The following is a 27983-nucleotide window of genomic DNA, read 5'->3' on the forward strand; positions in this document are numbered from 1 at the left end:
CCTTTTTTCAAAAACAACTTGAAATGCTTCAGTAAATTCTGCCTGGTACATATTTAGCAACTTTTTCATTTGGAAAGTGATATAAAGCGGATCCAGAGAAAGATACTGACTTTTAAAATTCGCACATAGATGGCGTAAATGCTTTTATATCGTCGAATGCGTCTAGAAAATGATAACAACAACATCAACAACAGTATAGTAAAAGCCAGCTGCACGTTCGCGCATGCGCAGACATCAACCGCCAAATAGCCGGGCGCTTTGAACACAGTGCCAATGTAACTATTTTATCATTATTTTGGGACTAAATTTCAGATATACAAAATGTATATCAAGGAAATAATCGTCGATGGCTTTAAGTCGTATGCCCAGAGGACTGAAATTAAGGGATTTGACCCCCTTTTCAACGCAATTACTGGATTGAACGGCTCTGGAAAATCAAACATCCTCGATTCGATCTGTTTTCTGCTGGGCATCTCAAATTTATCACAGGTGGGACTAAGGATCAATGTTTTTGTTTATGAATCTTGAATGACTGCGACTGATCAGTGTAGTGATTGACCTGTTCGTCGATGTTACATTTGAATATTGACCCTATTCATGTAAAATGAAATAAATTTCTTTCTGTATTAGATCTATATATAGATAGCGAACTGTCTTTTTCTTCTTGTTTTATCACTGTTTCGATGAGCAATTTGAATTCATTTAGATCTAGTCTAGATCTAGATCTAGATCTAGATCTAGGTCTAAATTCAATTTTCAAATTCAAATTTCAAATTCAATTTCAAATGTGATGACTGATTGATCATTTGATTTGATGAACTTGAAGTTTGAACTGTTCAATGAATTGAAAATTATTCTCTTTTGATTTGTCTATTATTCATGTAAAAATCTATTATTCATGTAAAAATCCTGAAAGAGAAATTATGAGAGAGTGAGACTGAGAGACCTTTAATTTTAATTCAACTTTGTTTTGTTTTGTTTTGTTGTTTTGTGTGGGTTTTTTTTTTTGGGGGGGGAGGGGTCAAAGAAATATGGATCCAGGAAGATTTGTTACTTCTTCTTCTTCTTCTTCTTCTTCTTCTTCTTCTTCTTCTTCTTCTTCTTGATTTCCTCCAGGTTTAAAAAACTGCGGAGTTGTATCCTTCGCACATTGAGTAAATAGAGAATAGGCAGACAATATTGATTAGAAGTGAATGATACTTGAGCATGTTGTTTTTCATTTCTTTTCTTTTATTAAACCAGGTTCGAGCTGGCAGCCTACAAGAACTGGTATACAAGGGAGGTCAAGCTGGTGTCACAAAAGCAACTGTCACAATCGTCTTTGACAACAAAGACAAGAAGCAGAGTCCAGTGGGATATGACAGCTTTGATGAATTCACAGTCTCAAGACAGGTACAGTTTGTTTATTTCATGTGATAGAATGTTCTACTATTCTGAGGGGAATAAAGATGGTGTTGTTAAATAAAAACTAAAACTAAAACTAGGTCCAGATCTTCTCAGAATCACCTTCCATGTGATACGGAACTCCCGACATCCTGCAACCAGTCACGGCAGGATCTAGTAGTTCACACCCATACTGGCTTGTCCTCGCCAGTGTGAAACTGCAACCATTTCCCCAAGAGAGTGCTGTTAGTAACTTCCAAGAGCTACCGGCACTTAACCACCTTTGCAAGCAACCTGCATGATTATGTTATTTGAAAGTGAAGGCGTACATTGTCGCTTCACTACAACTACTACTACTACTACTACTACGTGCTAGAGATTTAGTGTTTTCTTCTGTTTCTCATTGACAGGTTGTAATTGGTGGCAGGAACAAGTACCTGATCAATGGCAGCAATGCAAACAACAGCAGAGTACAGGATCTCTTCTGCAGTGTTCAACTCAATGTCAACAATCCACACTTTCTCATCATGCAGGTAAACAATTATTTAAAAAAAAAGTTTTTGTTTACTGTTTAGTGCATATCACAGTATGATGTAATGTCCCTTTGTACATGTACTTCCAAAGATTCTAAATACTGTTACTCTAACTTTAGCTCTGGAGGCCATTTTCAACAAACAAACGGTGCATTTCAAGGAATAAATTCTGCCAAATACCCATTTATCCATTTGACACCCGGGTGGAGAGTGGCAAATGTGGATTAATGTCTTTCCAAAACATGTGAATGTCTGACTGGGATTTGAACTCAAGTCAAGTGAATAAACCACTATACCACTACACCTCCACTGATAAAGTCTTGTGAAGATTTGATTGATACCATCTTCAGACTGGCACTGCCTTTCTAATATTACCGTAACCTTATTTCAGCAATGCTGCAACTTAGATGTAATTAAAGCGCTTGAGAAATTCTTCCTGCTCAGAACAAATTTATAAACCTTTATAATCTTCAGTCTCCTTATTGTGTTTTATATATATAAACAGTTGCATTTTTGTTATTGTTTTCTTTTCTTTCAGGGGAGGATTACCAAAGTACTAAACATGAAACCTCCAGAGGTGAGTTCTTCTTGTGCATAAAGTCCCTTCCTTGTGGCATTCATCATAATATTGTACAAATAAATTTACAGTCATGCATTATTGACTATTGATACAGTACATTTATTTTAATATTAATTTAAGTACTGGTACACACAATGTTGTAGATACTGTGTATAATATCATATACTGATACATACTTTAAAGCAAGTTGGAATATTGTACATGTACCATTTAGATTTTTGTTCATATTGCCCCAAAGTAATTTTTTCTGGTTGATTAATTTTTTAATAATTCTGATGTAACAAGGAAATGATTGAATATACCCTTGTTAGAAAAGCCAATGGGGAACAATACACATCCAGTCAACTTGGTATTTCCAATTCATACATGTTTACATCCTTTTTCATTCCGTTTCTCCCAAGATCCTGTCCATGATTGAGGAAGCTGCTGGGACACGCATGTATGAGAACAAGAAGGCTTCTGCTCAGAAGACCATCGAGAAGAAAGATGCTAAGCTCAAAGAGATTGAATCTGTAAGTCAATTAGTACACTTTCTCATCATTTTAACTCGTTTTCAGTCTTGTTTCTTTTACCCAGATCTTTGTTAAATAACAATGTTTGTGATGATTTGAAAGGTAGTATTTGTTTGAGTTTGAAAATATCAAAGAGAAAAGAAATGTATATATGTATATTTGATAGTGACTAGTCCTAGTAATGTCTTGCAAAACGATGTTATTTTGTATGCCCATACCGCCAAATGTTACTTGAGCTTTCATAAGATTTCTCACCTCTCCATAGATCAAGTGGTCATCTTATATCATAAAGCACTTTAAAACAAATCATGGACAACTTTGCCACTGTCTATAATACGGACTAGTGTAATCCATTCTTTCCCCCACACAAAAAATTGGTTCTCCCCCCCCCCCCCCCCCTTTGTGGACTGTCAAATTAAGTCCCTACATATAGTAGATGGCCATCTTTAAGGTCTAAAAAAAAAGGTGTTGTATTGCTCTTTAGGTGCCAATACATGGGTTGGTCGGTCGGAAATATTTTTTAAACTTTTTTTTCTGTCTTTTCTCTTTGGACTGATATTTTTCAGTTTTGAATGCTTTAATACATATTTTTTTATTCATTAACATTTTTTTCCCTGAAAAATGGTAAAAAACACAACACTTTTTTGAAAAGCCGACCATAGATTTCAAGATTTTGGGTCAGTCGCAAAGGGCAATACAACATCTTTTTTTCTTAGGCCTAACCCTATTGTTCACCCCTCTCTTCTGCTAGGTGTTGAACGAAGAGATCACTCCCACGCTGACCCGTCTCAACGAGGAGCGCTCCTCCTACCTGGAGTATCAGAAGGTCCTGAGGGAGCTGGATCATTTGACCAAGCTCCATGTGGCATACCAGTTTGTCTCCGCTGAGAAGCTCTCCAAGGAGTCTGAGCAGGAGCTGGGCAAGATCGCAGAGGCAACCACCGCCATGAGACAGAGGATGAAAGAGGTGAGTGCATGATGCAGATTTGGGTTCATTAATGATACCAATATCATGCATGTGTATTGTAATGTTTGCATGTATGAAGGACCTAGTTACAGATACATTTTTGTAGTTTTCTTATTAGAGCTGACTAATGCAACCTAAGCTACACAGTTTAGTATTTTGGTATTTCACATTTTGAAACTATCTTCCTCTTTCTTTGAGATTTCCTTGAGTTTTTGCTCTAGTTCTTTTTGTCATACAGATGACTATTCCAGGGCCATATAATCGACCTGGAAAAGTCATCAAAATACATTTTTGGGAAAATGATTACTTTTTCAAATAATAGGAAGCTGTCTGTATAGACCAGCCAAGGGAGACAAGAAAAGTGGTCTTTATGTACAGGTTCCTTTAGTACATGTTTCAATGAGAAACCATTTTCAAGTTAAAGCAGGTTTGACTGTACTACTAATGTGTTAAAAGTATGGATGGGAAAACAGAGTTTGCTCTGCAAGTCACCATTCATCAAGATTGCACTTTTGGAATTTATTCTGTCAATATAATAATTTTTTTCTTCTCAAGATTGATGACAAACTTTTGGAGCTGACAAATACAATCCAGGCGTTAGAGAAGGAGAGGGATGAAGAGGCAGGAGGGGTCCTGAAGGAGATAGAGAAGCGTCTCGTGGAGGCACAGAACAGTGACACCAAGATACAGAGCTCACTGCAACACAAGAAAGAGGCCGTCACCAACGAGAAGAAGAACAAGAAAGCCGTTGAAAAGAGCTACACAGAGGTAAAGGATGAAATGCTGTAATTAACTCACAGATAACTGTTGTGTGTCATCATGAGCAAATGAATTCAATGTAGTGTAATGAAAGCTTGGTATTTAGGAAGAGCAATGCTTTCAGACTTTTTACTTGAAGAAAGATGAGAAGGAATTTCTGTATCTTTGTATTTCCCTCTTTTGTTAAAAGAAAAGGATATCCATTACAAGGGAAAGAAAATGCAGACATAGACTGAAATAATAATGCTAAACAAGAAGATTTCGACATGTTAAGATATATTACACACTTGTTTTCATGTGTTTCAATTTAATTTCTGCCAAAGCTCTTTCTCTTTAAACAATTTTTTCCTCTTATGCCTATACATATAAAATATTTCTGCATGCTAATCTGTGTAATTTTTTCCATCTCAAACATGAAAATCTCAAACATGAAAATCTAAAAGTCTTTCAATAATGGCTGCTTATTCTATAAATTAAGCCATTTTTTAACTGTAATAATAATAATAATAATAATAATTGGATTTATATGGCACCTTTTCCAAAGGATACAAGGCGCTGTCTTGTAGACTATCAACAATTTAAGAGGAGTTGTACAGGTATGTTTTCATTTGTTTTTTGAAGAAATCTAGTGAAGTACTGTTTATAACTGATTAATAACCAAATTCTCTCCCTCTAACCCTCTCTCTCTCTCTCTCTCTCTCTCTCTTCCCCAGGATCAAGCTACGTTGAAAGCCAAGGAGAAGGAGATCGAGAAGCTCACTGGAAGTTTCACCAAGCTAGAAGAGAAATGCAAGGAGAATCAGGAGGGTGTGGCTCAAGCACAGAAGCACCTCCAGGCCGTGTCTGCTGGGCTCTCTAGCAACGAAGATGGGGAGGATAAGACCCTTGCTGACCAGCTTATGAGTAAGTTTAAAGCGCATCTGTACAAGTGTACAGGAGGGATTAAACAACCCTGCAAGGTCACTGGACACAGAGCTGCCAAGTCTCCCGGATCCTGCGGGAGACTCCCGGATTTTGACCCAATATCCCGTTTTCCCGACCCCATGCAAAAATCTCCCGGATTTCCAGATTTTAAGTTGTATTATTTTCATAAACGACTGTTTCACAAGACTAGCATGTTGAGTTCGTACGTACGTATACAAACACACGGCAATTCTGTAATATGAATTTTCCTGTTATCCAGTCGTCGAATATAAATTTACCGTGATATCGTACTTTATTTAACAGCGTAATAAATGAGAGTTACGCCGAACGACTGGCGGGCTAATCTAACAAACCATTGGGAACATGTGATAATGTGAGTGGTGTTTGTGTGATAGCAATTCGCCTGCTTGCTCTGCCGGGCGGCTTCCTCGCCGGCCCCCGTAGCGTCCCGGTACGTTGGTGCCGGTTTCCGATCGGTCGCGTCAGAGCAGCCAGAAGTTGCACTGATACAACAAGCAGACTTTGTCTGCTGCGATCGGCCCAAAAAACTGCACATTTCAACATCAGTTTTTGGATTGATTTGGGGACTTTTGCGATGTGATTTTTAAGTGGATTATCATTTGATACCAACATGGCAGTGTTACTGCAGAGTGGATTTTGAAGCCGACTTTTTTTTCTGATCTCCTTTGCCGTTGGGAACGCATCGATATAACTTACATCTTCCGAAGGCGTAAGTCAACTTTGTCCAAAACAAGGCTGTATTTTGCTCTCTGTTTGAGTATTAAAATATCATCCAGGACAATGTCGAAGTCGAAATATTATCAGAAATATAAAGATGACTACCACTTGGAATGGCCTTGTGTTGGGAAATCTACGAAAGGCGAATACTACGCATTTTGTACAGTTTGCGGCGCAGATATCTCCATCAAGAGTGGGGGAAGAAATGATGTATTTCGCCACATCACATCTGACAAACACAAGCAAACCGCGAAAGCAAGGGGCAATACAAAAGGAATACAGAGCTTTTTCAGGTTAGTATGAACAGTTCTTAGATTTGTAAAATCGAGAAATAGTCTACCCCTCTATACCATAGACCTGAGTTCATTTCGTCAGTAGTTGGGGACCTCATTAATCTCCCTAAAACTTAGACTTACTCATAAACACGTGTGCGGGACTTGAAGGGTGGATTTTCTCACGATTTTATGTTTTTATTTGAAATACTAATCTGCACGTTGACTGTTTTATGCCAGTATCATGAACTTTAATAGTTTGTTAGGTTACACACATTGCAAGACAATAGCATCATTTTTATGAATTGCTTCGATCCTTAGTTTTGAAAATTCGAATTTGACCGTTAAATCGTATTTAGCGCCCTCTCTCGGTAACAATGATGTTTTGTTAATTATCTGGCATATGCAAGGTTATTTAAAAGATTTGACCACAGAATGATAAAAAAGAATAAATTCTGAAATTTTCATCCAATTCTGTGCATGGGAAGGTGTTCTTTATCAAGGAAGAAGATTTTGCTTAATTATCGGGGATAACGATAATGAATATTTTGAGCACATTTTAGGTAATAGCTTTACTAATACTCATTTATTTTTCTCACAATATTTTGTGCAACATATGCTTGATACTATTTTTCATTTTATTCAGATTTTAAGACAAATTTCGGGGATAAAAATATTCGCTTTTACCAAAACTGTAGTTAACCTTTAAACTTTTAAAGAGAATATGTAAACTGCAATCTGATTTTTTTTTTCCTTTCAAAGTTTTTCTTAAATTTAATTTTATATCGTTTTTTTTCTTCAGGTCAGCAGCTGGTGATGACAGTGCAACCAAGGCCGAAGCTCTGTTTACAGGCTTTCTGGTAGAGCACAATTTACCAGTTGCTGCTTCAGATCACGCTGGCCCCATTTTCAAGAAAATGTTTCCCGACTCGAACATTGCTACCAAGTACGGTTCTGCAAGAACCAAAACTTCGTCAATGATCCATGCGATGAGCAAGAATACATCTGCCTTGATTGCTGAAGAGGCTCGGAATTCGGTTTTCAGCTTGGCGACTGATGGGTCAAATGACGGCGGCTCTGAACAGCTATATCCCGTGCTACTTAACTATTTTGATGAAACAAAAGAAAAAGTTGTTCAGGCATTGTTAAGCTTGCCTGCACTTACAGATGGTGCTTCAACAGGGGAAAACATATTCCAGCTTCTCAATAGAGAACTGTCAAAGGAAAAGATTCCATGGAGCAACTGCATATCCTTTGTTGCAGACAATGCATCCGTAATGCTAGGTAGACACAAGGGTGTAGCGGCCTTTATACAGAAGGAACATTCTGAATGTTATGTCGTAGGATGCCCATGCCACATGGCGCACAATACAGCTGAGAAAGCCTCTAAAGCGCTTCCAATAGCCATTGATGAACTACTCATTGACATTTACTACTATCTGGATAAGAGTAGTAAGCGCCAGAAAGCTTTAAAATCTCTACAGATTTTGTGTGATACTGGTGTTCGGAAGATTTTGAAGCATGGAGCAACTCGATGGCTTTCTCTCGGGCTATGTATTGACAGACTTTTGTCACAGTGGCAACCACTGCAACTCTTTTTTAAAGAAGAGATGAAGGGTAGCACAATGACCAGAAGACCAGTTTCAACAAAGACAGGACCATTAGCTGAGAAGACTGCCAAGGCATCTAGCACATCAACCAACCTGTTAAGGGGGAGCATCAGTTCTGGGCCAGGTAAAAACTAATTTGTGAGGGCTTCTTCTCATTCTGTACTCTTCTCAAACATGTAGTTTGGAAAATCATAGTAGACATGTCCCCAGAAAACTGATTGAGCTTAAAATACATGTAGCTTCACTTTATATCATAACAAATGCCTTTAACGTTGCATCATGTCTGTGTATAGTCCAATTTACACATTTCTGTGTGCAGTTAATGCACATGATTCTCAGCAGGACTGGGCACATAAATGTATTTTTTAAACATCTAGCATATTTTGGTTATCCCGAACACTTACATCTTACAAATTTTATTGCTTTTATAATATACAGTCACTATTGCTTTCAGACAGTTTCTTTCTAGATCTAATCTCCTTACAAAGACCCCATCTTTATTTTTTTAATAGCTGCACCAAAGAAAGGACCATCTGCTGAGAAGACTTCCAAGTCATCTAGCACACCAAAGAAAGGACCATCTGCTGAGAAGACTTCCAAGTCATCTAGCACACCAAACACTTCGATGTCTGCACCAAAGAAAGGATCTGCTGAGAAGACTTCCAAGTCATCTAGCACAACAAGCACTTCGATGTCTGCACCAAAGAAAGGACCATCTGCTGAGAAGACTGCCAAGTCATCTAGCACACCAAGCACTTCGATGTCTGCACCAAAGAAAGGACCATCTGCTGAGAAGACTTCCAAGTCATCTAGCACACCAAACACTTCGATGTCTGCACCAAAGAAAGGATCTGCTGAGAAGACTTCCAAGTCATCTAGCACAACAAGCACTTCGATGTCTGCACCAAAGAAAGGACCATCTGCTGAGAAGACTGCCAAGACATCCATTACATCAACCAGCTCGTTGACAGCTACATCAAAGCAATACTCATCGGTTTCAAGGACTTTGAAAAGGAAATCAAGCGGGCCTCAGGGTGCATTACCTGCCAAGCGACCTGTTCTGAAAGCTGGAACCTTGACTGCACCAATTCTTCAGGAATCACGTCTGGTCAGAGTCCATCGTTTGCTGATATCACCCCAAACCAAACTGTATTGTTACTTCCTCAAATACAGTAACAAGATCTTTGATGACATCAACCTACTCCTACAGAGAGAAGAACCCTGCATTCACATTCTTAATAAGCAGCTTAATAAAACCTTCCAAGATATGCTTGTTAGATTCGTGCAGCCAACAGTGATTGTTGAATGTTCTGATGTCAAGAAAGTGCAGTATGGTAAGAGAGATTGCCAGAAGTCAGATAAAGATCTAATGATTGGAAAAGATGCCAAGGAATACCTGGAGAGTACAACAAGCCCAGAAGATGATTCTCCCCTTCGTCTTACAGATGCTGATTTGACATACTTCTACTTGTCGGTGAGGAAGTATTATGAATCAGCATGTGACTATGCCTTGAAAACCTGGCCACTAGATGTTAAGTTCCTTAAGGAGGCTGAAGTGATTGATGTCAGTTCCAGAAGAGATGTGTCATTTTCATCTGTGCAATACTTTGTTGAAAAGTACCCTTGCATTTTGAACAGACAATCAGAGAATGGAGACCTGGACAAGCTTGAGCTGGAATTTGCACAATACCAGGTTGAAGACTTTTCAGGGGAACCAGAGATCCTGAACAAAAACTTGAGAATAGACAAGAAATGGTCTGCAATTTCAAAGATGGAGGATGGCAATGGCTCAAAGAAATACACACTTCTGAGCAAAGTGATGAAATCTTTGCTTGTGATACCACATTCCAATGCTTCATGTGAAAGAGTTTTTAGCATTGTTAGGAAGAACAAAACTGATTTCAGGGGATCAATGAATTTGAAAACACTTCAAGCACTCCTAACAGAGAAAATTGCCAACACAGATGTCCCATGCTACCAAAGGGAGTATAGCAAGGACCTCCTTAGCAAACTCAAGCAAGCAACCTACCAGTCACTTCAAGGAAAACCCTCAAGCACACCCCAGTCCTTGCCTTCCACAAGTACATCCCCCATTTCACAATAGAGGTAACAGGAGTTCATAGTCTGAAATATGATGTGAAGTTCATATGTTATCAATTGTATGCAAATAAAATGTGCCATATCAAAGCCTTCCATTTTGAGAAATCATTGAAAAAATGTGTTCTAAAAGGGTTTCAAAGAGGCTTAAAACCAAGAGCTTTTGGGGGCCTGCCCCCTGCCCCCCCCCCCCCCCCACCAGGGGCACTAAAAGGCCATTCTTGGTTCCCGCCAACAATGAAGTCGTTCGATGCTGCTCTCTCAGAAATCTCCCTGATTACCCAAATCAAATGTTGGCAGCTCTGCTGGACAGGTGGTTATCTCATCAATTCAGCTCTCAATTAACATAAGGAAAAGAGGATTGTGGGGGACCAATGGTCACCAATTATGCATTGTTTATTATATAGAGGGCGCAAGTAGCTAAAAGTAGTGCAGTGGGCCTTCAACATTCCTTCACCTGTGTCATTCGAAACAAATTGATTCTGTTTTAAACTTCTTTTAATGCAAGGAAATGACGTGATATAGCAAAATATGTTACATTTCATGTTAATATAGCCAAGATTTCCAGGCTGCCCTGATTTAATTTTGTCCGCTGGAGCCAAACAATGCTATTGGTAGAAAATTTTGATTAGCTTCCATTTTTTAGATGAAACAATGTTGCAATGTCTCTGGGCTATAAAATTCACAGTGAATTGTGAATGCTTTGTAATATTTTGTTTCATTTTTTAGTTTGATCTTCTGGCTATAAAACTTTTTCATTTACATTTGTTTCTTTATAAAAAACAAGTGATCTGAAAATCAGCAGTGGTAATAGAAATATTAGGCAACTGAAAAAAGACCACGCACAAAAACAAAAACTAAACCCAGAGTAACGAAGTGTCACCTGACTGAGAGTAAGGAGAGACAGATAGAAAGAGATATGGAAGGAAGAACAAGTACATGAAATATTTAAATGAAATGTAGTCGGGAGAGAATGTGGAGGATTGTAAAGTATCATAATCAACTATTTTTCAAATTTAGTGTTGATTCTATAAAGATTAAGTTTACAATATAGATATGACTTACTTAGTGATTAATGAGTAATGTGTAATTTGGAGTTTGTTCAATTGACTTAGGCTGTATGTATATACCTTGTATTTTTGTGTAACCATGTGGAAAAAAGAATTTCCAATTATGTGGACAATAAAACAAATCAAAAAAATTATTTGTGTTTCAGCTTGCAAGGCGGAGATGAAGGCTGCTGAGACGAACCTGAAGCAGGCTCAGAGCACACTGAAGAGCGACCAGGCCGAGCTCAAGAAGAAAGAGGCAGAACTCAAGAAGACAGCCAAGGAGTACGAGAAAGACAAGGCAAACATGGAGACAGTGCTCAAGAGCAAGACAAAACTTGAGGTAAATTTAGGGAAGGGGTTAATGATAATGGTAATAATAATGTGAGATTTACAAGGCATCAAACCCACTTGAAATCAAATGCTTACGGTGCACTTGTGAAACAACACCAAAATAGAGATCACTTAAAAGCATTGGCATTATAAATACAGGAACAGAAGTAGGTCAGAACATGCCAAAATGACATAACAAATATTTATATGCCGAATTAGGCAGATGTGTTTAATTACAGTAATTACTAGTGTAATGATGATGGGTTATGGTGATCTGATGCTAATATGATCGAGTTGTAGAAGATGACTAATATAAATTTAAGATAAAAAATGATGCAGTACTAGAGATCAAGGCCAAGCTAGAGTCAACAAAGAAGATTGTAATAGGAAATTTATTGATGAGAATGGAGGTTATGATCATACCGAGAATGGCAGTTGGTGCATGTTGTTTGGACAGTGATGTTTTTTTGGTGTCAAAACAGTGATGTTGATAGGAGGACTATGATAATAATATGTAGAGGGCTAACAATCCCACTTTCCATTTTTCATCCAGGATGAGATGAAGAAGCTTGGCTTTGAAGACGGCAAGGAAGATGACCTTGAGAACCAACACAAGACCCTCTCAGCCAAGGTCGATAATCTTTCAGATAAGGTCAACGCACTCACATCCAGGTATGTCCAATCCCATGACAGTATCACGTGCATACCGAAGTGAACAGAGCGTTAAAGGAAATTATGCTTAGAAGCTATAGACAAACGCAGAAGTCTCGTGAAATGTCATGAAATATAGTGAAAGTGTACATGCTTTCAGTCCATTTCTTTTATTTTGTATAGCTGTTTCATTTATAGGTGGTAATGAGTAGATTTTTTTTTTCATTGAAAGGCTGGTTGCATATAGTAAATAACTAAGTAGTTTATCTTGTGGTGCGTACTAACTATGACTGCGCTGACACAATTCCCGGGAAACATGGAACTCAATTTTGTTTCAGATTGACACCAATGAGTGACTCTTTAACCTTGATTTGTCACTTAAGCTGCAAAACCTCATAGAAAAGAATACTAATTATTGGTGTGTACAAGTTGAATTGTCAAAATCGGAGATAAGAAGGTGTTATGTATTGTACAACAGGAATATTGCTCTGTGTCTAAAATCGTTAAGGCATTTAGCATGAGATGGTTCCTATATACATTGCTGATGTAGTATGACTGATTCCTGAAGTTCTAAAGAACCAAATCCTCCTGTATTTTTCTCTTGTAGATTCCCTAATCTTCAGTTTGAATACAAGGATCCCGAGAAGAACTTTGACCGTTCCAAGGTGCATGGTCTGGTGGCTAGACTACTGAAGGTCAAGGATGTCAAGTATGCAACATCCTTAGAGGTCACCGCAGGACGGAAGGTCAGTCAGATCACAAAAATATTTAATGAATTGCGATGTTCTCAAAAATTCTTTCAGTGTTTTAGATTTATAGTAGTTGTAAACATTCTATGGCATTGACACTCTTTAATCTTTAAAAATCCTGTAGGACTCTCAAAACAAAATGGGAATTCATGATCCGTTCCTTGGTATTGAAGAATGCTGATAGAAGTACTCTTTATGTTTCTCGACCATGCATGTTGCAATAGACCACTTTACTAACATATTCAAATGAATGGATGTTTTGTTCCTGGGGACCTAGTGATGAGTTATTCCATTTACATGTTATTAATAAATGAACTACAATACTTGGAATCCAGTGTGCATGAGGTACTTATTGCTATGTTGGGCAAGCTTTTTAGGTTGTCAAGACAAACCTGTGTTTTAAAAGTATGCTTAAAATTTAAATATGTTAGTAAACCACTATTGAATCCCTGTTTACTACTTAAATGTAGCTGATACCTAAAATTTTAAACAAATTCTTTCTGCTTGGGCAGAGTGGAATCAGTGAGAGCTTGTAGATTCGTGCTTGGGCTCGCCTATTGAGCTCAAGTAAATAAAGTAGTTGGTTTAAAATTTTCAGAAGCCGTGAATTGCCGTGCCAGAGTATGTGTGGAGCACTGGACGGGACTCGTGTAGTGACTCGATAAGAAGAAGAAGTTTATTTATAATCATTTCTCCCCCTGTCTGTTAGCTCTACAATGTGGTTGTAGATACGGAACATACAGGCAAGAAGCTGCTACAGAAGGGAGAGCTGAAACGTCGCTTCACCATCATACCACTCAACAAGATAGCAGCTAGATCCATCTCAGGAGATACAGTCAGAGCAGCACAAAACCTGGTCAGTAAGACTCCCCCAAAAACCTTCTTTTTAATTTGATTTGAGTACAGTGCACATGGGTATGGCTCTATTTTTATCAGAACTTGCTGAAAAGAGCATTCACCGAAAAAAAAAAAACACCATCATGCTTATCAAAAAATGTATTGTAGGTCATGAGTTTTGATGAAAACTAGTTATTATTAAAATCTACAGCAATTACACATTCATGGCAAAATCACTAGAAAGATAGTTTAAATTTATATATCTTAACCTTTTTTAAAAGTGGTAAGTTTGTGTTTTTTATTATTTTTTCATCATTTGAAACTAGGTGTGAAATGTCTAAACATCCATTAATTTGTTGTTGTTACTGCTTTACTGTATCATATGTCTGTAGACAGCATAAGTCATTAATTTTTTTTACAGATTTCATGTTATTATAGAAATAAAGTCTTCCAGGTTTGTCAATCTTACTGCATTTGGTCATTCTTAATATTTTTGATTGATTTTGTTCTGTTGCCAGGTTGGTAAAGAGAATGTTCGCACCGCCCTGACCCTTGTTGGTTATGAGAAGGATGTTCAGTCAGCCATGGAGTTTGTCTTTGGATCTAGTCTCGTCTGTAATGACACCGCACATGCTAAGAAGGTATGGAAAACAAGGAAGGAGAATACATTCTTACATAATTAAACATGTATGGTAAACATTGTACCCTAAACCAATTTTTTTAAAAGAAGTATTAATTTTCTTCAGCAATTCAGGATTAGTTTGTGAGCACTGAGCAGAACGTATCAGTACTTCATTGGTGGGAAATTCTGCATTTTACAATATACAAATACTTTGTTTTCATTGTTAAAAGAAACAAAATTTCGTATACAAGACAGAAATTGTAATTACTCAAATTTCTAAAGTGCCAATTCAGTGACCATCTTATATGTTTAATGAGGATATACATATTTGCATTCAATTTTGTGTGTTCAATTCAATTCAATTCAATTTTATTTCATTCAGTTAAAAAGACAACATTTCATATAACAACAAATACACATTAAGAACATATTTGACAAGGACATAAAATAAACTGAATAGGTTGCAACCTGAAAGGAAAAACATAATCCTTATATAAAGGTTGACCCTTTTTTTATAATAAAAATATGAAATATACCTGTTACTAGACATTATTCAATACACAAATCACAAACATACATATGTCTTCTCCAGCAAAATAGTAGTCATCTGATCACAGAAATAATAAACCCCTAGTGTATTTCATAGATCATATGTTTGATTTGCAGCATGTTTTAGTGTATTTGTTGACGTTATTCATAGATTTTGAAGTCAGCAAAGAGCAGAGAAGTTGTCAAGAAAATTGTTAACAATAAAAGAAGATACATGTCAATGTTACAGATGAGAATGATGTGAGTAGAGCACTAAGCTTTGTAACCCCTTTGTATTGTAGGTGACCTTTGACCCCAAGGTCAGGACAAGGACAGTGACCCTTGCTGGTGACACCTTTGACCCATCAGGAACCTTGACTGGAGGTAGGTTAAAAGCAGCTCAGTAAAAATATCCTTTGAATTAATTTCTGTTTTTGACCATCATGACATATTCTTAATTTGTTTTGCTTTAAATATGTAGATATTGATAAGGTCATTTCTAGAGAAGATAAATGCAACAGATTGAGACACACGCATGCTTTTTACTATCATTTGCGATGAATTCACATTTAATTTTGCAAGAGGGAAAGATACATCAAATATTATTGAGTACATGCATTCAAATATAATTACCACTACTTATATGTACTTTATTTAAATTAATCTGAGATGTTTAGGCTATAAATGAATGGTTCTTTACTGTACTCTGACACAAACTCAGTCTTTGAAATCGCCTTCAATATATGTTGTTGTAGATTTCTAGAGGTAAATTGCAGTAGGTAAAAAAAGTGATTGTTTGCTCAATTACACTGCAGATTTAAGATACATGTACAGTAGGCAAGTTGTCTCAGTCGATAAAAAGTCTGCCTGTCGAACCAAAGATTGTGGGTTTCGAATCCAACCCAGTAGGATAACTAATGTCTGCTTTTGGTGTTGATATTACCCCTCCCTGTTTTGTAGATGCAGGCTATGTTGCAGTGGAAAACCGAGTAAAGTGGTCCACCTGTACACCCCAATCAATTATACCAGGAGGGGAGATCAGAGGGTTGCCGTGATTCATTTTGCTTTTCGTCTCCCAGCCAGGCACAGATTATGCCAAATACTTCACAATAATAAAGTATACGTTTGATTTCCTTTTCAGGTGCTCGTAACAACAGTTCCTCAGTGTTGCGTAAGCTTTCAGAGCTTCAGGAGGCTGAGGAAGCTTTGTTTGTTGAGCAAGAGAAACTCAATGCTGTCAAGAAAGAATTGGCCAAGATCAGAGGATCCGCAGACAAGTAAGATCTTTTCCATACTAACAATTCACTTATGAACAAACTCTCCTTTTACCTATAACCATGTCCAATGTCATTAAAATGTTACAGCTGGCTGATTACTTACTGTTTGCACCCCTAATGTGTTTCAATAGGCATGGTTTGTTTGTTTGTGGTTGTTTTTTCTCCTTTTTTTGGGGGGGGGGGAAGTGATTCTACAGTTGTCTCATTTGAAGTCACTCTAGCTAGTAAAAAATGTTGTATTGTCAGTAAATTAACAGGTCCTAATACTTTGTATTATGGTTATGTACATTGTTTTTCATTCACTGATGTGTTAGAAATTATTCATGGTCTATTAGTAGTAGTAGTAGTAGAAGATATAATTCCATCATTCTAGCTTTCTTTACCACCACCATCATCACCATTGATATTGCCATCATCATAATCATCACTATCAAAATCATCATTATCATGATCTACAACACATTTAACGATCCTCATCATTTATGCTTTTATTTTTATACAAAATGTCCCTTGGTGGATGACTACGGTATCCTGATCAATCGTTTAAAACTGTGTTTCGTGTTTTTCTTGTTCCATAGGATGCGAGCACTGAAGGATCAATATGATCTGAAGGTCCATGAGGCTCAGCTCCTAGAAGAGAGATTGAAGCAAGGAACACATCACAGCAAGCTAGAAGAAATCAATGCTCTCAAAGCCTCAGTCGGTTAGTAGCATGTTTACTTATGATAATAGACTTTGCTATTTGTGGTATGGCCGGTGTTCACAATATGTTGTAATTGCAAGTTCAACTTGACATGCAGTTCATTGTAACAAGAAAATACAAACTAAACATTCTAAGTTAAGGTGTTAGCAAATACTCCAGAATGTACATATTAATGTCTTGCATACTTATTGGTCGTAATAAGATGTAATGATCATATTATATTATAAGATGTTGTCTTATTTCTTTATATGCATAATCAGTTACTTCTTTCCAATACACTTTAACCTAATCTGAGCTTATATTAGTAATTAGAGCATTTGCAAATGGTTATTCTATCTGTGTGATTACAGAGGAGCAGGATAAGATGATCGGTGATGCCAAGACCAAACAGAAGGAGACGACAGAGAGGACCAAGAACCTTGAAGAGAAGATCAAGGATGCTTCGGCCGTGAGGGAGAGAGAACTCAAGACAGCCGAACAGGAGGTGACCAAGTCCAAGAAGAAGGCAGAGGAGACCAATAAACAAATGAAACAAAAACAACAGGTTTGTAGTATATTTTGATGAGGTAGAAATAGACACAGTAGAGAGAGAGGGAGAGAGAGAGAGAGAAGGGGTGTGATGGGCGGGTGAAAGATCCCAAACAGTGGAAAGGGAGGTCACTAAGTCCAAGAGAAAGATGAGGAGACTTATATACAAATGAAACAAAAACGACAGGTTTGTAGTATACCTTAAATGTATGCAGAGTGTTTGCCAAGACAATAATTTTAAAAATAGGAAGAGATATGTGTCTGTGTAGGGAAAAGGGAAGAAATTATATCGTATGATCATGTACATGTATATAGAGCCAGAGAGCAATAGAGACATTAATCAGCGAGTTCAATTCATAGATATAAATGATTTATTCGCTTTCACTAATGATGTTGATGCAGAGGGCAATACCAATTGCTACTTTTTTTTTTCAAGTTAAAATTAAATTTTGATTAAAAAGTACTGAACATTATTTGTTTCCTTATATTTCATTTTGTCACTGATGACAGCAATCTGATACAAGAAATTACTTTTTAAAAGTTCTCCTTTTTCATTTTATATATATTGTAAAGGAATTTTGTTAAATGTATTACCGATGACATTGAATGAATGTTTATTTGCTTTGATTGTATTTTATGAAAATGAAATAAATAAACGATTAATGATTAAAGCACTTCAACAAGTACAGTGTACGTACATCTAAGTTTACCAATTAAGAAGCCTCCAGCCTTCTCAATCCTTGTACATTAAGATTGGGGATGTTGGATTTAATAGATCCTAGATTGAAAATAGAGTGATTTGAATTTGTCCTATTTTTATTCGAAAATTCATCAATGTTCATCTTCAGGAGATGAACAGTCTCAAGTTTGAGGTGGATAACCTGAAGCAAGAACTGACCAAGTATGATGACCAGCTGACCGCCAGTGACCAGGCCATTGAAGCCATCCAGGCCCAGCAAGAAGAGATGGAACAGCAGGCCAAGGAGTCAAAGGTCAGTGATTTATATGAACATTGTGACCTTTGAACTTCGGGGGAGGGGAGTTTGTAGAGGGTTGTTATCTTCTTGATGTTGCTGGGTGTACAGGTGATGGAATGTGATCATTGAAAACTACAGTTCTAGATGCAATGTATTTGTTGTTGTTGTTTTTTATGTTAGTTTTCAACCATCTCGCTCACTAGCTGAAGTCGTATCTGTGTCCCTCACCGGATCTTCTTCATACTTGATATATGTTTCAGTATATTCCGTTTTTCTGGATTTCTAGGACCTGAAAATGTGGAATATTCATTTTTTTCAATTTTTTTGTTTAAGCTTGTTTAATCATGTGCTGCGATTTGAGAGTTCACGTATTGTGTGCGTTGAATGGCTGCATGATTGTATTCGCTTTTTGTACATATTTACCCTGTATTGCCAGTTACAATGCCGCTGCAAGTGCGATTTCTTATTTTTGCAGGCATACCGTGCTAAAAATCCCTAATTCTTATTTTCAAATGTTAGCAGTTATGTGCATCATGATAAGAAAAAAGATTAAAATTCACCAGGTTTGATCCACATAAAAATCAATCTTCAGGTACTACTTTTATATGATAGCAAATACCCAGTACCAAGTACAATATAGAGAAGGAATATTCTATTGCATTTAGTGATGAACATTTCCCTGATGTATTACACAGGTCAAGGTGAAGGAGACCAAGAAGGAGCTGGATGGACAGAAGGAAAAGCTGAAAGAGAAGAACCAAGACATCCAGGCGAAGATCAGCGAGAGGGAGGCACTGAAGAAGGAAGACCAGGACACTCAGCTCCAGATCAAAGAACAGGAGCATGTCGCAAATAAGATCACCAGAGATAGTGCGGATGCTGTACACAGGGTAAGTTAAATACGTTATGGGGAATGGATCATTGGAGGGATAGATATATGTCTCAAGGGTGAGGTTAAAATGGGATAAAAAATTATTTCTTGCAATGTCTTGAGAGCAAACCAATCCAATTTTTAGTTGTTTTTTTTTATAGGTAAACAATGCAAAAGTTTTCTTCAAAGGATAGGCAATAGCTTCTTTGTTTTGAAGGACATTAAGGGTGTATATCCTGGCTATTTAGTTTCAGGGGTGATGGTTAAATAGCTTCCTTGTGCCCAATTCCTGGGGAGGATAAGACCCAAAGAACTACACAGAATTAATCTGAGTTGAAGTCTTTGCTGTATTGATATGTAATTGCACATTTTTGGTTGATTGGGTAGTTATGTAGGTCGCTTGGACTGACGTTGAAGATACCTGTTCATTCCACTTGCATTATACATTACATCATTGGAGCCAACACATCTCTTAAATTCTATCTGCACTAGTTTGGCGGGGAGGGATTAGACCTCCCTGCATGGTCACTGACAGATGGTTATCTCATCAAATCAGCTCTTAATTAACATTACAAAAAGGGGACCGTGGTGGACCAACGGTCACTGCTTAGGCATTGTTTACTTTATAGAGGGCGCAAGTAGCTGTAAGTAGTACAGTGGGGCTTAAAGCAATGCTGACATTTGTTTCACTTGCCTTTCCATCAGGTCGAGAATCTCATGACCAAATATGAATGGATAGCCTCAGAGCGTCAGTTCTTCGGACAGCCCAACACGGCCTATGACTTCAGCAGCTCTGACCCCAGGGAGAATGGACGCAGGCTGCAGAAGCTCCAGGAGACCAAGGAGAAGCTTGGAAAGAGTGTTAACATGAGGGCCATGAACATGCTCAGCAAGGCAGAGGAGAAGGTGAGTTTAATACATTGGTAGAACTGTGATCCTGTCAATAAGCCAGTTCGTAAATACTATCTGCGCGTGGGCAGATAAAGATCATTTGTTCCTAAATTGTAAAACCCATCGAGACGAATACTGGTATCGTGCTCATGAAAGCTTTGTTATCAGTATCGGTATTCATTTATGCACCGACAGTACATTTATCTGATACACAGGGGGAGTGTTCTTCTCAAGAGACAAACAAAAGGTATTCATGAAGCACCTCCATCACTTCGGCAGTGATTATTCTAAAATGCACTGGTGGGACGTATCCATTGTGTAAAAGATCTGTGGATATTTTGGGGTTGTGCATTCCGGAGCTATTTACAAACTTGCTTATTGGAAACTTAGCTTTGGTTGATTGTATTTAGATTTGATGTGGTTTATTTTATATTACACATATTTTCCATAGACCTGACATTGTCAAATTATATTGATAAGTATTTCTGAACTCATCAGTTTAATGTTCTTGTTCAATATGTTTAACTGCATCGTAAACATTTTCATCAACGTATACATTAACGTTATCTTGGTGTGTTTTTTTAAAAAATGCTTTAAAATATCTTTCAATCTATCATATGCTGCAGTGGGCATATTTTAATTCTTTAGCCTTTTTCATGTTTTTTTTTCTTATTCTCCTTCTCCTTTGATTTTCTTCATCCCAGTACAATGAGCTGATGAAGAAGAAGCGAATTGTTGAGAATGACAAACAGAAGATCATGGATACCATCAAAGAGCTCGATGAGAAGAAGAATGAAGCTCTCAAGAAAGCCTGGCAACAAGTCAACAAGGTAACAAGTCACGCAATACAACCTGGTGGCAACATTGTTTTACCCTTACCCATTGCCAGCGGGAACCAGGTGGTTCCTGTGTTAGAGTCTATAGGAATAAGAAAAATGCAGTAGTCAACGTGTTAAAGTCCATCTGCACTAGTTTGGCCAAGAGGGATTAGACTACCCAGGACGGTCACTGACAGGTGGCTATTTCATCAACTCAGCTCTCAAGTAACATAAGAAAAAGAGGATCATGGGGGACCAATGGTCACTGATTAGTCATTGTTTTCTATACAGAGGGAGCAAGTAGCTACAAGTAGTACAGTGGGCCTTTATAAGACTTGCAATTGTATTTATGTACAAAGAACTATTTTTTAAAGACACTGATTCACAATGCACGATCGCCTATACTCCCCAAAGATATAATCTTTGTTACACATCAGGTCTTGAACTCCAATTAAAAATCTTTTGCTAACTTCTTTTACACGAGTCAGGAGGCTACATACTTATGACAGTCAATCCAGGCTAATGGTTAAGGTTAGAATTAATGTACATAGTGATTCTACTTGTCCAAACATATTTAAGGGACAATTTAGATATCATCAGTCCATTTAGCCATTTACAGCTTTGAGTGGTGAGTTTTAAACACCCCTGGTCAATAGTTCAGGGTTAAGTGAGCATGTTTTTGTTGATACTTGTTCTTGCCTTGACCAATCGATGCTATTAATTTGTTTATTCCCTCAACACAGTAAAGCAATTAAACCATTTGTTTAACCGTAATTGCAATACAGGTTTGAATTCCTGTGATGTCGCATCTTAAAGGTATAGACCAGTTCTAGTCATGCCATTGCATTGTGAAAGAAACGTTGTGGAATCAATCAGAAAAGGTTGATCATCTAGCATATAAGTACATGTATTGGTGTGTACTGCAAGGTTCTGGAATCATCAAAATTATAAACAATTTGGCCCAGTCTTGGTAAAGTTACGAGCACTGTACACATAAATATGTATATGGGACTACACAAACATGTGGCATTAAATCGGGTCTCATGTTTAAGCTGTTACTTGTCATATTTACAATATGAAGGCATTTAAAGAGCCATGGTTTTCAGGGAACATTTATTCTCAGATGTTCTTTCAACTTGCATAAAAACAATGATAACGCTCACAAATTATCTTCACCTCTCCCCAGAACTCAACCTTCTCTTTAATTCTTATTCCACAATAGGACTTTGGATCCATCTTCTCCACCCTGTTGCCCGGTACATCGGCCAAGCTGACCCCACCAGAGGGCAAGGGTATCCTGGATGGACTGGAGGTCAAGGTGGCCTTTGGGGATGTCTGGAAGGAGAGTCTGCAGGAGCTCAGCGGAGGTCAAAGGTCAGTTTGACAAGAAAGATGTAACAAAAATGTTTCCTTTGTGACTTGTTTGCAATCTAATGATGCTCACAATTTTGTTTTCTTTACACTTTATAGGCCGGCTGTACTAGTTAAGCCAGAAGGGTTTAGACCACACAGAGAGGTCACTGACAAGTGGCTATCTCATTAACTCAGCTCTCAATTAACGTAAGAAAAAGAGGATCACGGGGGACCAACAGGCACCGATTGGGGAAGTTTTCTATATAGAGGGAGCAAGTAGCTACAAGTAGTACAGTGTGGCTTTAAGTGTTCACTTTTATATTATTATTGTTTTTCACCCCATAGGTCTTTGGTAGCCCTGTCTCTGATCCTGTCACTACTGCTCTTCAAGCCTGCTCCTCTGTATATCCTGGATCTCTCTCACACACAGAAACATTATCTCTAACCTGTAATTCCAGGAATCTGCTCTTTCTAGACCATAAGATTCTATGTATGTTTTATTACTGTATTATTGTTTTTAACCCATAGGTCTTTGGTAGCCCTGTCTCTGATCCTGTCACTACTGCTCTTTAAGCCTGCTCCTCTGTACATCCTGGATCATTGAACATTAGCTTTACCTGTTATTCTAGGAATCTTGTCTTTCTAGACCATAAGATTCTATGTATGTTTTCAAAGTGTTCACCTTTATATTAACATATTATTGTTTTTAACCCATAGGTCTCTGGTAGCCCTGTCTCTGATCCTGTCACTACTGCTCTTCAAGCCCGCTCCTCTGTACATCCTGGATGAGGTTGATGCTGCTTTGGATCTCTCTCACACACAGAACATTGGTCAGATGCTCAGGACTCACTTCAAACACTCACAGGTCAGTAGTCTCAAACTATTCATCTCTGCAGTAACTGTCTTTAAAGGTTCTGCAGTCAAGGTTTTTTCTTGAATTCTTAATTATGCAGGGTGGGCTATTTCCACCTCGACTATCTCAGTTCCAGGTAGTTCGTAGATATTTGTATATATACAAGTTCATATGTATTTGATGAAATTGCTTTTTAAGCCTCTTGTTTTACATGATAACCCACTGTTTGGAGGGAAAAAAATAAAGATGAAATATTTGTATAATCTAAGTATGGCGCTTTTTGTAACAATTTTCTGTAAAAAGTGTTAAATTAGTCACAAATTTGTGTAGATTTATGTCTTTCTATGTGCAATCATCAACAGGGACTGATATTTAGAAATCAGTAAGTACAACAGACAGTATTGAAAACAAATTCCAAAATAATCTATTAAATTCCATTTTGTTTTTCATGGTCTCTCTGCAGTTCATTGTGGTGTCCCTCAAGGATGGAATGTTCAACAATGCCAACGTTCTCTACAAGACCAAGTTTGTTGACGGTGTATCCACGGTAACACGCTATGCCCAGCAGCAGTCGTCGCTCCCGCCATCCGTTCCTGCATCCTTCGCCCGTGGCAAGACCACCACCACGAAGAAGACATCGGCAAAGAGAGCGAGGACAGAGCCCCTGACAGAGAAGACAAACTGATTCTGTATTGTAGTATCCTTCTTGATACAGCAGGGGGTGTTTCACAAAACTTGTCATCAGTGACAAATGACAGTTGATGTTATAAGCTACTGAAATCCTTGCTTCTGATTGGTTATCAGCAGATTTGTCACTGATTTTTGTCATTGAAAAAAAGGATCTTTGTGAAACAGAGTCAGAGAAGTATTACTGAAAAGATGGTAACTTTCACCACCATCAGTTTTCACTCTGCATCGAGGTGGCAGATTGTTTCAAAATTAGAAAATCTGAAATTTAGCTCCATGATGTTGTCAGCTGTCAAAGGCTTCCAATCTAAATACATGTATGTTGTAGTGACATCCACATTTTTGTGACATGTACTGAATAGTTCTATTAATCTAGATTCTTCCCCAGTTGATAATCAGGAAGAAAAAAAACAGGGATTTTTCTGTGATCATAGAAAAATTGTAATGTTTTATTCATAGGTGACTGGTCATGTATACTGTGATATTTTTATGATTATTCAGATTTGTAATGTATTTGTTGTACAGTGTAAAAAAATGTTTTAAAATCTGTGACATCGAAAAGAACTGAAGAAAAAAAAAAATAGGGAATACATACATGTGAAGAAAAAAGATGAAGTTCAGAGGTCATAGCTAATTATTAAGTATGTTCCTTTCACATATACCTAGAATAGACTTGGAAGCAGTTGGAAATATATAATTATCTTTCATAGTCTACTTGCAAGCACAGCTCCTTGTGGTACGAAAATTATCGGTTTGCAAATAAGGAATTTTTATGTATCTTTCAAGGCCATTGCCCTCACAAACTTCTTCAGAGGCACATGATATTTTTCATATCTACTTCCAAAAGCAATTGATTCCAACCAACCTTTGCCCACTTCCAATTATTAAAGATTGTATTTAGCTGAGGCATGGGTTACGAGTTGACTGAATCAATGCTATCTTCATGTACGAGAGACTCAGAGATAAGAATGCAAGATGAGACGTGCAGAGATTAGGGCTTTGGCTTCTTCAGATCAGGAAAGGTTCATCGCTGTCAGAATTTGACAATTGGAGTCTGGATCAAACACTCCATGATAAGAGTACGCAGATAAGTGTGCCTTCATAGATAGTGGTAACCGTTATTGTCAAAACATGATGATAGGATATCGGGAGTGACGCGATAGCTGGCAAGGCAATGTAAATAGTCGATTCCACCGAATCAAGGCTGCAAATATTGCTGATTCAAGCCTTCATTCCATGGTTTTCTTCTGTAATCACTGATAATGCATTTGCTGAATTTTAAGAACCTTCAGCCTGTAATCACTGATTTTGCATGCACAGAATCTGTAGAGTCTATGATAACACATGTTTAATGACAGGTCTGCACAAAATTGCAATTGATCACAATGAAGATTGATCACGTTTCTATGATTGTGATTAATTGTATTCAAGTACAGCATATCTGAAATAAGCATGTTGATTTTTAAGCACTTGTATTTAACAATTGATAAGAGGAATCAAGTAGTTCCCATGACACCAAGCCTCATGAATGAGAATGCAGAAGTTAATGGCCCAAATTCACAAAGGAGGTTTGTCGAAAAACCTCCTTTTGTTTCGACAAACCTCCTTTTGTTATTCACAAACCAGGTTTGTAAAAAACGAGTCAAAACGCGTCATATGATGTACATAAACCTCGGTTTGTCGACAAACCTCCTTTGTGAATTCGGGCCAATGGGTTCAAACTGGATCATTTAAGAGGAGGTTGGGGTCTGGTATAGATGAAAAATATTTGATAATTTCAGTGTAATCGCAATACCATTACTCAACTTTATCTTTAAAAAGACTATTTATCCACACCAAGATTATGTATTTTTGAATCAGCACAATGAACCATCAATCTTATTACTTTTTTGTTATAGTCTTAAAATTGGTCTATATGCTTTATTAATTAGGGCAGAAGTGGTTTTCTCTCCTTTGTTGTAAAGGTGAGAAACTACCCTAATGAGCTGCAACCATGTCAAATCTTATCAGTTCAAAGTCTCCCAAGTTTGTCTTCCATGATCCTTTGTGTCAACTCTGGGATTGATAATAACTACCCCCAAGCAGTGATGATAAGTAGGGTACATAACAAACAGATATGGGTTCTATCTTTAGAGCATCAGTCAGGTGTCTTGGAGATTAATCTTTCATCGACCCCGATCTGTAAACATGCTTGCCAGCTTTTGCCACTTTGCGAAATATATGCCCATGCAGGGAAATAATGTCTGCTATATATATATATATAATCCATCCCACATCAAGTATTTTGCAATGAATTTCTTAATGCAAATTTCTTAATAATTTATTCAGTTATGTTTGAGCAAGAAAACATTGACAAGAAAATAATCTACAAAAATTTTTGACCACTAATAGGTGTGGAGATAATAGTTAAAATTACCAGTTTTTATATTTGTGGGAAATATCTTTTTTTCTTTTTTTGGTCACTTTAGAATGATGTATGAACATGAAAGTATGAATCCTTAGTAAATGCCTATGACCTTACCGACACTTATTCTGTATACATGTACATGCTCCTTTCCTATCAGCGTTTGTAATATTTATGGTGAAAGGTTATTGAGTTATGCAAACATGCTCCATTTTAAACCAAGTTGCCATGGAGTTGTTTATATGACCTTATGACCCATGTCATCCAACATCCTGTGTATGAATACATTTTCCTTGGAAAATGGTAACAATGGCGCATTTCCTACCTTACTGATGTGCATTAGGCAGAGAAACCTGTCATGGATATGTGTTGGTGAGATGAAGATACTTCCTCTTGAAAATCCTTCCATTTCCGTTATTATCTTCTTTGATCCGACTCCCTCTTCGTTGTACATAAGATCATATTATTGACTGTGTAGATAGACTAGTATGGTATTAACTGTGGTCGTAAATTATGCAGTGATGTTTAGATTATCTTTGTAGAAGTATGATGAAGCAAATTCTCATGATTTATAGTGTAATGTTTTCTCTGTAAATAAATGTATAAAGAATGGTGTGTACGTTGTATTTATGGTATGCAGTGGGCTCAAATGTGTACATAAAGTCATGTTTTAATCCAAACATTTAATGGAAAATTCTCAGAACTATGTTTTATCTCTATCTTTAACCATTCATTTAAAAAATTGTAATAAAAGTATTTAAAGATGTAGATGAGGAGAGAAGAAGCAATTAATGAATAATAATAATAATAATAATAATAATAATAATAATAATAATAATACTCAGTTTTCATATAGCGCAAATTAAAATTAAGTCTCTAAGCGCTATGGAAATAGAAGTAAATCAAGAAGTGAGTACAGAAGAAATGAAATAAGAAGAACATAATAGCATGATGAATATCTGATGTACAGGTATAGATCAAATTGTCTGTTTTGAGCTAGAAGAGCAGTAAGTCGTATCATTTTACAGAATTAACGCCCTTCTGGCTCCAAACAGGCCTACATCCTAATGAATAATATACAGATTAATTCTTTTGTTTTCAGCCATGTACATAAAAACAGTGTCTCAAATCTCGTTATTACCATTACCATTATAGCCATGCACAGATATAAATGTAAATTGAATTTTAAAAAAGCATTATTTGACTTGCGATAGTTGGAGAGTTTCATAATGAATGGATAGCAGTCCGTGAGATGATGAATTAAGGAAGGATCCATCAAATTTCATGATTTGGTGTAAGGTATTTTGTGAATGATGCTGAAATTAGCCTGCAGGAATGGAAATTGATGATTGAAATACATGTACATGTAGATGTACACTGTAGATGCTTGTCTGTGTGGACCAAAATGCAGATTATTAAAGTCTAGCACATTTTGTATATTTGTACAAAATACTTGTGTTCTTTGGTCTATTATTTT

General features: G+C 37.2%; 2 protein-coding genes across 3 annotated transcripts; both read left to right on the plus strand.

Annotated features, from left to right (window-relative positions):
• The first annotated feature begins 226 nt into the window (after positions 1-226).
• Positions 227-27956, plus strand: LOC574836 (structural maintenance of chromosomes protein 2). Its single transcript, XM_030996758.1, has 24 exons — positions 227-489; positions 1243-1392; positions 1794-1916; positions 2455-2493; positions 2898-3008; positions 3760-3975; positions 4531-4743; positions 5448-5637; positions 11592-11767; positions 12311-12429; positions 13016-13154; positions 13867-14013; positions 14513-14635; positions 15447-15528; positions 16286-16421; positions 17000-17124; positions 17475-17668; positions 18501-18644; positions 19325-19519; positions 20206-20406; positions 21096-21221; positions 22432-22583; positions 23280-23427; positions 23879-27956. Exons 1-24 carry the CDS (start codon positions 322-324, stop codon positions 24098-24100), a joined length of 3639 nt encoding a protein of 1212 aa, XP_030852618.1. The 5' UTR covers positions 227-321; the 3' UTR covers positions 24101-27956.
• LOC105439463 (serine-rich adhesin for platelets-like) lies at positions 5702-10483 on the plus strand. Of its 2 annotated transcripts, XM_030996760.1 has the most exons (4): positions 5702-6689; positions 7471-8402; positions 8791-8848; positions 8963-10483. In XM_030996760.1, the coding sequence occupies exons 1-4, from the start codon at positions 6460-6462 to the stop codon at positions 10380-10382; spliced, it is 2640 nt and encodes an 879-aa protein (XP_030852620.1). In that variant the 5' UTR covers positions 5702-6459; the 3' UTR covers positions 10383-10483. The 2 variants fall into 2 exon arrangements, with proteins under 2 accessions (XP_030852620.1, XP_030852619.1); XM_030996759.1 differs by having other exon boundaries at positions 8791-10483.
• Positions 27957-27983: the final 27 nt, after the last annotated feature.

Source organism: Strongylocentrotus purpuratus, unplaced genomic scaffold (genome assembly GCF_000002235.5).
Source record: "Strongylocentrotus purpuratus isolate Spur 01 unplaced genomic scaffold, Spur_5.0 spur5_scaffold_3, whole genome shotgun sequence".
Taxonomy (NCBI): Eukaryota; Metazoa; Echinodermata; class Echinoidea; order Camarodonta; family Strongylocentrotidae; genus Strongylocentrotus; species Strongylocentrotus purpuratus.